The following is an 11,572-nucleotide window of genomic DNA, read 5'->3' as shown; positions in this document are numbered from 1 at the left end:
TTAGCTGTAAAAGCTAATTTTTAAGAGAACACACTGCCAAACAGTTGTGAAACGTTAAATTCCCAGTCAGCTGGGGCAGCCCCTGCTTTGCACGTGGGTTCAGGCCTTTACAGGGACTAATTCTGAAAGGGTGTGAGGGAATCGGTTCTTTCTGTGTTTAGATTTGCTGTTGAAACTGAACTTCAACGCAGACAGAAAAACCCCCGCTTACAGCTGTGCTTTAGGGCAAAACCTGATCAAAAACCATGACAATTTAAAATTAAACGGTGGAATGACCTGCAATGGCAGAAGTGAAAGCAGCTTGTTGTTGCTATTTATTGCTGCAGCTTAATGCCGCCGGCCCCTTCCCGCAGATCAGCTGAGAGCCGCTGAGCAGTGCCTTGGGTCTAATCCTCGCCAGCCGACCCTTCCAGCCTTGGCAAGGAAGGCACCAGAGAGCGCAGGCGCACTGAGGCAATGCAGAAGAGATCTGGACCATTACCTGCCCTGTCCCAGGCAGACAGAAGAAGAAAGCCTTTGTGTCCTCCGCACCCGCTTGAAGAAAGCCGAGTTGATTAAGCGCCTGGGTTTCAGTGGGTCAATGAATTAAAGGGCCTATTTATCTATTCATTTAAAATGTTTAAAGTTGGCGCATCACCCCTGAACACAATTTATTTTTTAAAAAATACCCAGCCATGAAACGCTCCCAAAAAGAAAAGGAGAAGCGAAACGAGGCGTTGGAGTGGGAGGAAGAGGGACCCCCCCCCCATCCCACTCCACGGGCCGGCAGCTGCTGGGAGACAAAGGCGCACCGATGTCATCAGGTGATGCGCGCAATGGGGGGACTGGAGAAGCGGCCCTCCTTTCGGATCCCTGGGGAGGGGGCAGAGCGCGCTTACCCGCCCCTTGCGACACGCCCAAGGCTTTCCCCCAAGCGCTGCCCTGGGCGGCCCTCCACGGGCTTCCCGCAGCCTCGAGGGGAAGAAAGACGGCAGCGCCTGCAGCCCCAGCCCGGTTCGGCTCCCGAAGGGCGGCGGACTCCTCCTGGTCCGGAGCGGGAGCCGCCCTGGCGCCGCCGCTTCTTCGGGGGTCGCTGGAGCCCGCCTGCCCGGGGAGGGGTCTGGCTGTGCGGGCGCGCCTTCCTCCGCAGCGCCACTGAGCATGCTCGAAGCCCTTGTCTGTCGGTCTGTCTCTCCCCACCCCCGTCGCCGCCCGCCCCGCAGACCCTCCCGCGCTTCCTCCGCCGAACCGACCAAGCGGGCCGAGGAGGAGGAGGGAGCGCAGCTGGGTAGGTACCGGGGCGGCTACGGTGGGGTGAAGGAGGGGAACCCCCGGCGGGCGGGATCTCTGGCGGCGGGGCGGGGTTCCCAAGGACAAAAGGCGGTTCGGGGGGCTCGCTTTTCTTGGATAGCTGCGGGCCCACAAAGAGATCCCCTGCAAAGAAGTCCCGGGGAGCCTCCGAGGGAGGAACCCCCCCAGTGATCCTAACAACAGCCCTGCGAGGAGGGTCGGGCGCAGACAGAGCAGCTGGCCCAAGTCCAGCTAGCGACCCACGTGCCTATTGCTGAGCAAGGCGTCTGAACCCGGTTTCTCTTCCCCCGGACCCCGGTCTGACTCTCGGGGCCTTGCTGAAATCCTGATCTTCAGGAGCTCCCCAAAGGCAGCTTCAGCTCCGGGGTGTCGCCGGGCTTTTGTTTCTGCGTGGGGTCTTCCTGCAGGTGCTGCTATCCAGCTGCGGAGAATGTGTGGGAAACCCAACCTCCAGGATCTATTGTGTGATGGGGGAGAGCGTGCAATCTCGTGGTCCTGTCTGGTTGAACGAGAGGCTGACGGTGGATTCAGGGATCCCTCAGGCTTGGAAACCTCACTAACAGTAGCCTCAAGGACCCTTGGTTTACATGTTCTTTCCCACCCGGCACAGAGAATAAGGTCTGGCCTCCCCCATATCATAGACTAAGTCCTGCCCACCAGCCTGTCTCCTTGAAGATGCCCCAGCAGCTGTCCCAGCCCAAAGTGCTCCTTTTGGAGCACCCTCCAACCACCTGCTTCCCCTACTTGGAGATGAGGAGCCCTGGATTCCTGTTGAGACGCAAGGACAAGCAAAAATCAGCTTGCTTATTTGCTCTGCCATAAATAAGGGGAGCAGATTTGGCAAGAGCCACCTTTGGGTCATGCTGGGCAAACCTGCGCCTGTTGAGCCCCTGCAATTCCTGTGGTCTCCAGGCCATTCGCAGAGCTGATGGGGCTCAATCTGGATGGGGCAGCTTCCCCTGCCTTGCTCCAGGGATGCTTCCTACATACAGATGCATTCCTAGGCTCCTTGTGCCCTTGGCAAGGAGCTGAATCGGCATCTTGGCCCTGCTCCCTGCTCCCTTCAGTAATGCTTGAAGGTAGACTCTGCCTTCAGTTGTGGAATTGCACAGATGGTGCAAGTGGTGTGAGTTTGCTGTGCTGTGCTATGCTGTGCTGGGGTTTCCAGTAGTCCTCCTGCCCCCCCCCCACTTCCCTGCTTGCCTCCTGTCCATTATGATGACATAAGAATCTCCTCTCTGGATCAGACCAAGGCCTGCCCCAGCCAGTATTCTGTCTCCCAGAGCAGCCAGCCAGCCAGTCAGCCAAGTCTGCCTTTGAAAAGCTCAGGAGCAGCTAGCCCCTAAGATCTGAGGTATATTGCTCATGGACATGGAGACTCCATCCTTAGCTGTCCTGTTGAATAGTGGCTACTAGACCTGCCCATTCTGCCCTTTGAATTCACCCCTTGTCAGCCAGCTCTTTAAAGGTCCCTCTGGCTAGCCAGGTGCTCCTGGGAACCAGGGCTCAGAGATCCATTCTTGCTTTTTGCTCAATGGGGATTCCTTAAATCAGTTCCCTGTTGCATGCAGAAATCCTTCTTCCTCTTCCTCTCTACCATGGCCAAACATGCTCAGGGTGGGTGGTGGCAGGCTCAGGGGCAGAGCACACAGTTGCCTTTCAGAAGGACCCTAGAAGCATCTTCAGATGGGAAGTATTGGTGGATCCTGACAGCTAAGCGTTGTAGCCAGTGTTAGTTCTACTCTGAGTAGAGTTTAGGGGGAGGAAGTCCAAAGCCAGGGAGGAAACTTAGAGCCCATTTTTCGTGTCAATAACCTGGCCATAGAACATGCAAAGTAGTCACTACAAGGGTGACTGAACACACACTGAGAGTCTCCTCCTGCTCCTCCTCACTGAGTAATGGCAGCCAAGCTTAGCACATCAGACTTTAGTAAGGACCTGTGGTCCCTCTTCATGTTTTCAGATAATGCAAAGCCTGTGGGGGTGCTTACTGGGTCACCATCCAGAGCTGCCTCTTGCGAGGAGAACAGGCAAAAAGAGAGATGTTGCTGTCAGCAGCAGCAGCAGCACCCTTCCGCCCCGCAGCTCGTGAAGTACGTGAGAGCAGACTTGCTGGCTCAGGTCGATGGTAGACATTCTGGTCTGGCATCCTGTCTTTACAGTGGCCATCCAGATGCCCCAAAGGGAAGAAACCCACAAGCAGGACCTGAGCACAACATCTGCACTCTCCTCTTCTGCAGTATTCAGAGGCATTACTGAGTCTGTCCAGGGAGGCAGGGCAGAGCCATTGTGGCTGTTGGCAGCCTTCTCCTGAATGAATCTGTCCAATCCTTTTTTTAAAACCATTGAAGTTGGTGGCCGTTGCTGGGGGAGTGAGTTCCATCATTTCACCGTGTTCTGCCTGAAGAAGTCCTTTCTTCTGACCGTCTGGAATCTTCCAACATTCAACTTCATTGGAAGCCCATGGGGTCTAGTCTTAGGAGAGAAGGAGGAAAGCTTTTCTCTGTCCACTCTCCATGCCTTGCCTCATTCTAGAAACTTTGACCATGTCACTTCTTTTTCACCTTCTCTCTAAACTAAAAAGCCCCAGATGTGGCAAACGTTCCTCATAGCGGAGTCGCTCCATTCCGTTATAATTTTGGATGCCCTTTTCAAATTCTACAATATTCTTTTTGAAATGAGGTAGCCAGAAATGGACACATTCTTCCATGTGAAGTTGCAACATAGATTTGTATAATGGCACTACAATATTAGCAGCTATATTTTCAATTCCTTTCCTAATGATCCCTAGCATGAAATTTGTGTTTTTCACAGCTGCTGCACACTGGGTCAACATGTTCACTGAGCTATCTGTTATGACCCCAAGGTCTCATTTCTGGTAAGACACCACCAGTTCAGACCCCATGAGTGCACTTGTGAAATCAACAGTCTTTTTGCCCCAACTTTCATCACTTTGCACTTGCTTTCACTTGCAACTGCATTAGCTGTTTTACAGCCCATTCATTCAGTTTGCTGAGGTCCTTGCGGAGCTCTTCAAATTCTCTTTTGGTTTTAATGACCCTGATCAAACTTAGCTACCCATTTTTTTGTGGAGAAGGGAATCTTAGCCTGAAGCCTGTGCCTCCTTTTCTTTGCTGCCAGGGCTTCCTCCGAGCAAAGAATCCTCCAAGCTGGCCTGATGACATCCCCTCAGAGGGCTGCCCCCAAACAAGATGGTGCTGGACTCGGGTCGGCAGTCCTTTCGGCAGCGGGAACAGCAGCCTGATGTCTTTGGTGCTGGCCTGCAGCAGCGGAGAAGCGGGAAGAAGGAGGCCTCTCGTCCCTATGAGGGGCTGCGGGTGCCTCCCTTCTTCTCTCCTTCCCTTTCTCTGGATTCAGACTCCTCCAGCCCGGGCCAGCGGGCGCCCCCCAAGACCAAGTGCCTCCAGAACCCAGAGCCCCAAGTGCCGCCCCCCGTGGGCCTCTGCCCTGCCTTCCAGAATCCCTGCAGCTGGATGCGCCGGAGCGAGAGCATCTGCGCAGTGAACCGGAGGGACCGCGCGCGGGGGCAGATCCGCAGTGCCGCCTCCCTGCCTCACCTCCCCAAAGCCAAGGCGGACAGGTGCATCGGGGCCAAGAGGAAAAGTCCCTGCCTGCTGGTGGCCCTGCGGCCGGTGAACGTTGACAAAGAGAGGGAGAAGTTCTTTGGGGCCTGCTACGCCTACAACCCCCAGTTTGAATACGCAGAGCCTGTCCCTGAAGCCGTGTTGGAGAAATACAAAGAGGCCTCTGGGCAGTTTATTTCACAGGTAAGAAAAGTTTCCTCTGCTCCCTTTGTCTTTGCCATTTTCTTCCAAATGGCTGTTCCTCCCTCCACAACCCTTTCCCTCTGCTCTGCCGCGAGGAGACTGAGCCAGCAAGTCTCTGCCTCCCAGAGGGAGGAAAGATGCTTTGGGTCTCAGCAGCAGGAGTGCAGCTGCACCCATCCTGGCATTATACTGTGTGCATCAGTAATCCTCACAATAACCCTGTAAGGAGCAGGGGGGCAAAATGTTTTGCAGAATCTAGAGGCTCACCTACTTTGCTAGATTCTAGTTTGGCAAGGGGGTCCAAAGAAACTGAGTCAGGCCACTGGAGGGAGAGAGCCTGCTCTGATCCTGGCACACATGAGCACATGCCCCACTCCCCCAACATCCAGGCAGTGCTTTACTGTGGGATGCCAGGACTCAGGGATCTAAGAGGGTGAAGATTGAAACTTGGAAATCAGATGCTTCTTTCAGCAGCCCAGCAGCTCAGACTGGAGGGCTGAGACTAAGGGAATGATGGCAGTTTGAATTGGGTCTTCTGCTCACAGCTGGTGCTACCCTGTTTTGGGCTGAGCAATTCTTTCTACTTCTTCTTTCTGTGGTGGTGTTAGAACTTTTGAGTCCTCTTGTTAATTCTCACAACAGTCCTCTGAGGGAAGTTGTCCACAGTTGTCTTTTGCGGAGGGGAGCTGAAAGACATTTGCCAGGCTAGAATAAAACTTGACCAGCTCCTTCAGCTGCCAGACTTTGAGGAATCACAGAGGCTTGCTGCCTCTGGTTAGCCAGGTCTGCCTGCTGTGGAGCAACATGGCCTCAGTTCTCTGTGTTGATGGCTGGGCTGCTTAGGGCTTCTTAGCTGAGGCAGAGGAAGGGGTGATCTCATGATGGCAACCACCAGTCTTTCATGCTCTTCAGTTTGACTAATTGGTCTTACAGGACATAAATATCCAAGATAGTTTCTGGTTATCCAGGGAAATACATAATGGAGAAAAGGGCAAAACACATGCATATAGATTGTGCCTTTTAAAATAAGCTACAGGAACAATGGAATAACTAATGGACAGACATCTATTATTCAACTTGCTTTAGTTTTAATTCTTACGAAGTTAAAAAGTAGAATGAATCCAGGTTGCCAGCATCTGAAGGACAACTTCAACTAGCTTGCGTTGGACCTCCTTTAACATTATTCATTAATCTTGAATACATCAGGAGTACTCTCTTCAGGAGTGAGTGGGGAATTCTTTCTTTGTATCTGGTAGCCAAAAAACATTTTTTAAAACGTTGTTGTTATTTTAAATAGAAAAAGCAGGCAGTTGTGGGTTGAAACTCACTTGCTGTGTGTGTTTCAGGCTATTGGAATCATTGATGCTGTGCTGGAGAAATATAGCACCTATGAGAACTTTGAGGCATCCAACGGAGGGAAGTTGCTCAGTAAATGCCAGATCTGGTCCATTGTCAGGAAGTACATGCAGAAGGAAGGCTGCTCTGGAGAGGTGAGTCCAATGCTGGCAAAAGACCTTCTGCATGATCCCAGGGAGGCACCCTGACAACCTTTTGTGCAGTGCCCTTGGAAACCCCAAAATCCTTCCTGCTCCAGGCAGTAATTGCTTGGGGTCGCATCCAGCCAGGATGGTGAGGGTGGGAAGCCACATCTGGGACTAGCCCTGGGCTCTCCCCTAGAGATTGCATGGACTGACTGGAGTCCTGCCAGGAAGGGAAGCTGCATGGGAGCTCTGCGCTGCTCTTTGCCTGACCTACCTCCCAAGAGCTGTTCTGGGTTTCCTAAGCAGGCTCAGAATCTTGGGGGATAAATGCTGGGATGGTCTTGGTTGTCACATGCATGGATGGATGGATGGCCTGTGGTTTCCCTCTTCGGTTTCAAAGCTTGTTCTCCATCCTGGGCCCTGTGATGGGAACTCCCTCACAGCTCAGTTCAGAGTGTAAATACAGGCCCTGCTCCCCAATCTTCTTCTAGGTGGTGGTTCAGCTGACCGAGGACCTGCTGTCTCAGGCAGTGATGATGGTGGAAAACAGCCGTCCAACTTTAGCCATCAACCTTTCTGGGGCTCGTCAGAACTGGCTGGAGGGCATGTTGCGCCATGAAATAGGTCAGGATCCGTGAAGAAGGAGCAAAGTTCCGGGACATTCCCCAACCCTTTGTGCCCTGGAAGGGCATTAAAGGAGCATGGGGTGGGAGGAGAGTGGAGAATGGTCTGCCAGGAGTTGGGACACCAGTTTTTCTTCCAAGGGAAGGATGTACCAGCTGGACTACCCAGCCCTGAACTCTGGCTGTATTGGGGAGAGGGCTAATAATTCTGTTCGGTGCCACAGAGACCTAGAATTCTGAAGAGCAGGAGGGTCTGGGTGCTGACTGGCAGGGGCCTAGTTGTCAAATTCTGTCTGGCTATGAAAATCAAGGGAAGGCTCATGTCTAATACAAGTTCCATTATGATACCACTGCTACATCAGAACAGATTTCAGCCTCATCAGACTGAAAGAAGCTGCTTAATAATAAGTCAGGCGTTATCTAGTTTAATGAACTATCAGGGACTGTGCTGAGGAGGAATGGTGGAAGCCTCCACCTCCACCTGCTCCTGCTCCAGAATCTTCCCAGGAGCAGGAGGACAGTATAGATTTGGAACAGTGGTTTGCAGAGGGGCATAGTTCAGAAGGCAGAATCTGGGAAATACTGCATGGGGAACAGCTAGGAGAAGAAACACTGGCAGAGAGAGGGTTAACAGATTCATAGTCTCTGGACAGCATTCCTCCACCCAGCTCAAGGTTGAAAAGAGCTCAGAACAGAAAGCTCAGAGGGCACAAGCTCAGATTACAAGACGTAGGAGTGACATAGATTAATAGGGATGGAGGGGGTGTAAGCCTTAATTAGGAGCACCGCCATTTTGGGTTGACGCTTTCTTTTGTCCTTTGCTGTGTTTATTAAAGAAACTAACTGGTAAGAATTCATTTCGTTTGATCTCCTCGTTTATGGCCACAGGGGAGGAAGCTGATTCCCTGAAGCCTGACATAACACATTTTTAAGTGATTCATTTCATGGTTTTCAACTTTTCCAAGTTTTAAGGCTTTCTAATTTTTTGAGTTGTCATCCGATGCCGTAAAGGCATCAGGTGATGGGCAGGGAGTGGTCCCACTCACCTGATAGATCCAGTTCCCTACCCCTGGACATGCAGCCTAAAACCAAGGACGTGAGTCCTCTTTTGCACTGCGATTCATTGACCCAGTGAAGGACTGGGAAGTGGGGTGGGGGGCAAAGCTGAGGCAAGCCAGTTGTGAAGGAGGAGTAATGATGGGGAAATGCCTCTCCTCTGCCTTAGGCACCCACTACATCCGCGGGGTCAACAATGCCCACCAGCCGTGGCACAGCTCAGAAGGTCGCCAGCACTACGGCCTGAAGCCGGCAAATCCCACTGAGGAAGGCCTGGCCAGCCTGCACAGCGTCCTCTTCCGCAAGCAGCCCTTCCTGTGGAGGGCAGCACTTCTCTACTACACTGTCTACCGGGCCAGCCACATGTCCTTCTGTGAGCTCTTCCATGACCTGGAGCGCTACGTGCAGGACCCTGGGGTGCGCTGGGAATACTGTGTGCGGGCCAAGAGAGGCCAGACAGACACTTCCGAGCCAGGTAAGGGCCTTCGCATGGCGTGAGGATGCTCAATATTGGAGAGATGCAAATGTTCCCAGCCCTCAGGGGCCTGGAGGTTGGCCACTTGAGCAGCATTTGCTGAAATTCCGATTTAGGACCCCCTTGCTCAGTCCCCACCCTCCCACCCTTCACCGTCATAAGAATGGCTGCCTGGGGGATGGTGTATAGGTGACCTGCAAAGGACAGCTCCGCTCTTGGGCACTGATGTGCAGCAGGGCTGGTGCTGGGGGCTCTCCTGATTGATGGTGCCCTTCAGAATTAGATTCTGATACCCTGCAGAACACTAAAAAGAAGAAATCCCCAAAAGCACAAGGTGACTTCCTGCAAACCTCCACCCTTCCAGCCCTCAGGAAGTTCCCTGATTTTGGCAGTATTTGAATTTCTTGCCAGTATTTGGACGTCACTTTGAAAGGAAAAGCCTACCCAAAATGTCCTGCTTATGCTGGATGTGTCAGTGGTTTTTCTCTTTCAGGGTGTTTCAGTAAAGATCAAGTGTACCTGGATGGAATTCTCCGGATCCTGAGACATCGACAAACCATCAACTTCCAGCTGCTGGCTGCCCTGGGGAAGGTAACAGCTCTGCCTGCTCTGTGGTCTTTCCCCCTCACCCCCCATGTGTGTGTATTGTGGGGGGCAGGTACCTTCACCTTCTCCATCTCATAGCCAAGAGGGCTTTCTTTGGCTTGGCTTCTGGTGTTTGCTCCAGTTGGAGGCAGGTGGATAGAGCAGGAAGAGACCAAGAAGGGAGGGAGGACAGCACAGTTGTCTAACAGTCCTCGACTAAGAAAACCCGATTTTTCCATCCAAGTGAGGCCCTCCAATTCATCTTGATCTTCCTCCAAAGGGCATAGAATGTCTATTCTCTCCCCGCTCCCCCTTTATCATTGTAACAAAATGGCTGTTTTTAACCCAAGAGGTACTAGGGAGTTCTGATTGTGAATCTCCCACAATGCATCTGGTTTGGCCCTCAGTAGGAGTCTCCACCAGACTGGCTCTCAGGTGAGGTAAATTTGGTCTGGTCTTGCAGCGATGATGATGATGTTTTTTGTACCTCACCCATCTAACTGGGTTGCCCCAGCCACTCTGGGTGGGTGGCTTCCAGCAAGAAGACTGAAACCTCATCTTTGAATGAGTTGCTAACTTTCAGTTGCTCTTTTTTTTATAAATAAATAAATTCAGGTCTCCTACGAAGATGTGAGTAATCTTCAGAAATACGGGGTGCTGGAGAAGGCTCGAATCCCTCACTTCATGCAGGATCTAGAGAGGTACATGCAGCAGCTCAACCACATTGTCGCAACCAACTGTCTCAGTGACGAGGAACTGGAACAGCTGCTGCCAGAATGAGCCGGCCTTTGAGGGGGAAGAGGGAGGGAGAGGGCTATGGCTCCTCCAGCCTTTGCTGCTGTCACCCAAGACAGGCTGTGCTGTAATCATGAACAGGCCCTTTGGGGGTCTTCAAAGAAGTTGTTGTGTCAGATTGTGGTCCTGCTGAAAACAGTTTACTGGCTTACAGCCTACTATTTATTCTTTATTTATTGGGGTCTCTGGTTGAATATTAGGTGAATGAAGACTGGAATGAGGCAGTCTTCCAGCTATTCAAGGAGAAACCTTTGCAGGTGGTCTGCTGAGTGTTCCAATCTGGAGCCATTTAAAGTAATTTCAAAATGTCTCAAGATACATGGAATGTGGCATGTTCCCCTTCTGCGGAGCAGGCTGGCAGTCATCACTTTTGACCCTGCTAAAACAAAAAGCCGGTGTGTTTGGTTCACCAATTGAACCATTTGACTGAGAGAGAGCAGGCGCAGAGGTCACCAGCCACCGCAAGAACATGTCTTCCAGGGTTTGGCTGCCAAGAATTAGATACAGAACCCATTTACGCAAAGTTAGAAAATGTCTTCAGGTGTGTTTCATATCCATCTCAGTCAGCTTGCAGCTTTTCAGAAAAACTAGCTTTGTTGCATCAGACAAGAGATCTTTCTCTCTTGGCCAGCATCTTTTGCTTCCAACTCGGCAGATGCCTTGGGAGCTCACAAGCCAGGCAATGAGCTGCACTCGACATCTCCTGAATTACTTTGAATGCAGCAGGACTCCACAGCCTTGAATGCAGGAAGCTGCTTTCTCTGAAAGACCTGCTGGTCCATGAGTAGACGCAAGTAGCTCCGTCTAGTCCTTTGACAAAAGTTTTTGTCCAGTGTAAGCAGTTGTCTGTAGTTGGCATGTGCAGTGTGACGGGTGCTCTGGGGTTGCTTCAGCTGTGTTTTTGACAACCAAACATGTTTGTGCCCAAGGATTTGGGGGGAGGTGCAGAGAGAGAGACCGGTGGCCACCCTGAGGCAGGAGGGAGGTGTGGGAGGGCAGGTAGCTTTAGCTTAGAAAAGGAAGTGTTTGATAAGCAAGGGCAGGTCCTTCATAAATGGAGCCAAGGACCTTGGTAGTGTTTCTCAAGCAAATAAAATGGGAGAATCTGAGGGAGCAAAGGTGCACAGGGGCCACCTTGCGTGTCAAGTCTGAAGCTGTTGCTTTAACAGTCTCTTCTGGCATTAAGTGATATATAAATTCGTATTAAAACCCCTTCCATCCTGCAATGCTACCTCAACTGGGGGGTGATGTTACCTGTGCTTCTACACTGTTTGTCAAAGCCATTTCCACTGCTGGGCTCCTTGGTGTAAAACGGATTTTGCTCCATTCAATAAAGACTCTCCTCTGCTTTTGTTGTGCTTAGCTGGGGAGGTTGGCAGAAATCTTCATGCACTGCCAAGCTCAAATCCTTGCTCAGACTGAAGTGGGAGGGTAACCTTTTTGCTCTCTGAATACTTTAGAAAGAAGTCACATGTGCCC

General features: G+C 51.7%; 1 protein-coding gene across 2 annotated transcripts; it reads left to right on the top strand.

The window, feature by feature from the left end:
- The first annotated feature begins 892 nt into the window (after positions 1-892).
- MATCAP1 (microtubule associated tyrosine carboxypeptidase 1) lies at positions 893-10,246 on the top strand. Of its 2 annotated transcripts, none has more exons than XM_083515058.1 (7): positions 893-1,267; positions 4,432-5,078; positions 6,425-6,568; positions 7,051-7,183; positions 8,408-8,713; positions 9,207-9,304; positions 9,914-10,246. In XM_083515058.1, the coding sequence occupies exons 2-7, from the start codon at positions 4,503-4,505 to the stop codon at positions 10,076-10,078; spliced, it is 1,422 nt and encodes a 473-aa protein (XP_083371184.1). In that variant the 5' UTR covers positions 893-1,267; positions 4,432-4,502; the 3' UTR covers positions 10,079-10,246. The 2 variants fall into 2 exon arrangements, with proteins under 2 accessions (XP_083371184.1, XP_083371183.1); XM_083515057.1 differs by lacking the exon at positions 893-1,267 and adding an exon at positions 2,505-2,644.
- The last annotated feature ends 1,326 nt before the right edge of the window (positions 10,247-11,572 follow it).

Source organism: Podarcis liolepis (assembly GCF_965112155.1).
Source record: "Podarcis liolepis genome assembly, chromosome: 7".
Taxonomy (NCBI): domain Eukaryota; kingdom Metazoa; phylum Chordata; class Lepidosauria; order Squamata; family Lacertidae; genus Podarcis; species Podarcis liolepis.
The sequence above is the reverse complement of the archived record's forward strand: the minus strand, read 5'-3'. Positions and strand labels throughout refer to the sequence as shown.

Bases quoted from the DNA above. Each gene is read 5' to 3' on its own strand.
- MATCAP1 (XM_083515058.1), top strand. From the start codon at position 4,503: ATGGTGCTGGACTCGGGTCGGCAGTCCTTTCGGCAGCGGGAACAGCAG. The intron at 6,569-7,050 runs GTGAGTCCAATG...ATCTTCTTCTAG, and splicing joins AGGAAGGCTGCTCTGGAGAG to GTGGTGGTTCAGCTGACCGA. The intron at 7,184-8,407 runs GTCAGGATCCGT...CCTCTGCCTTAG, and splicing joins CATGTTGCGCCATGAAATAG to GCACCCACTACATCCGCGGG.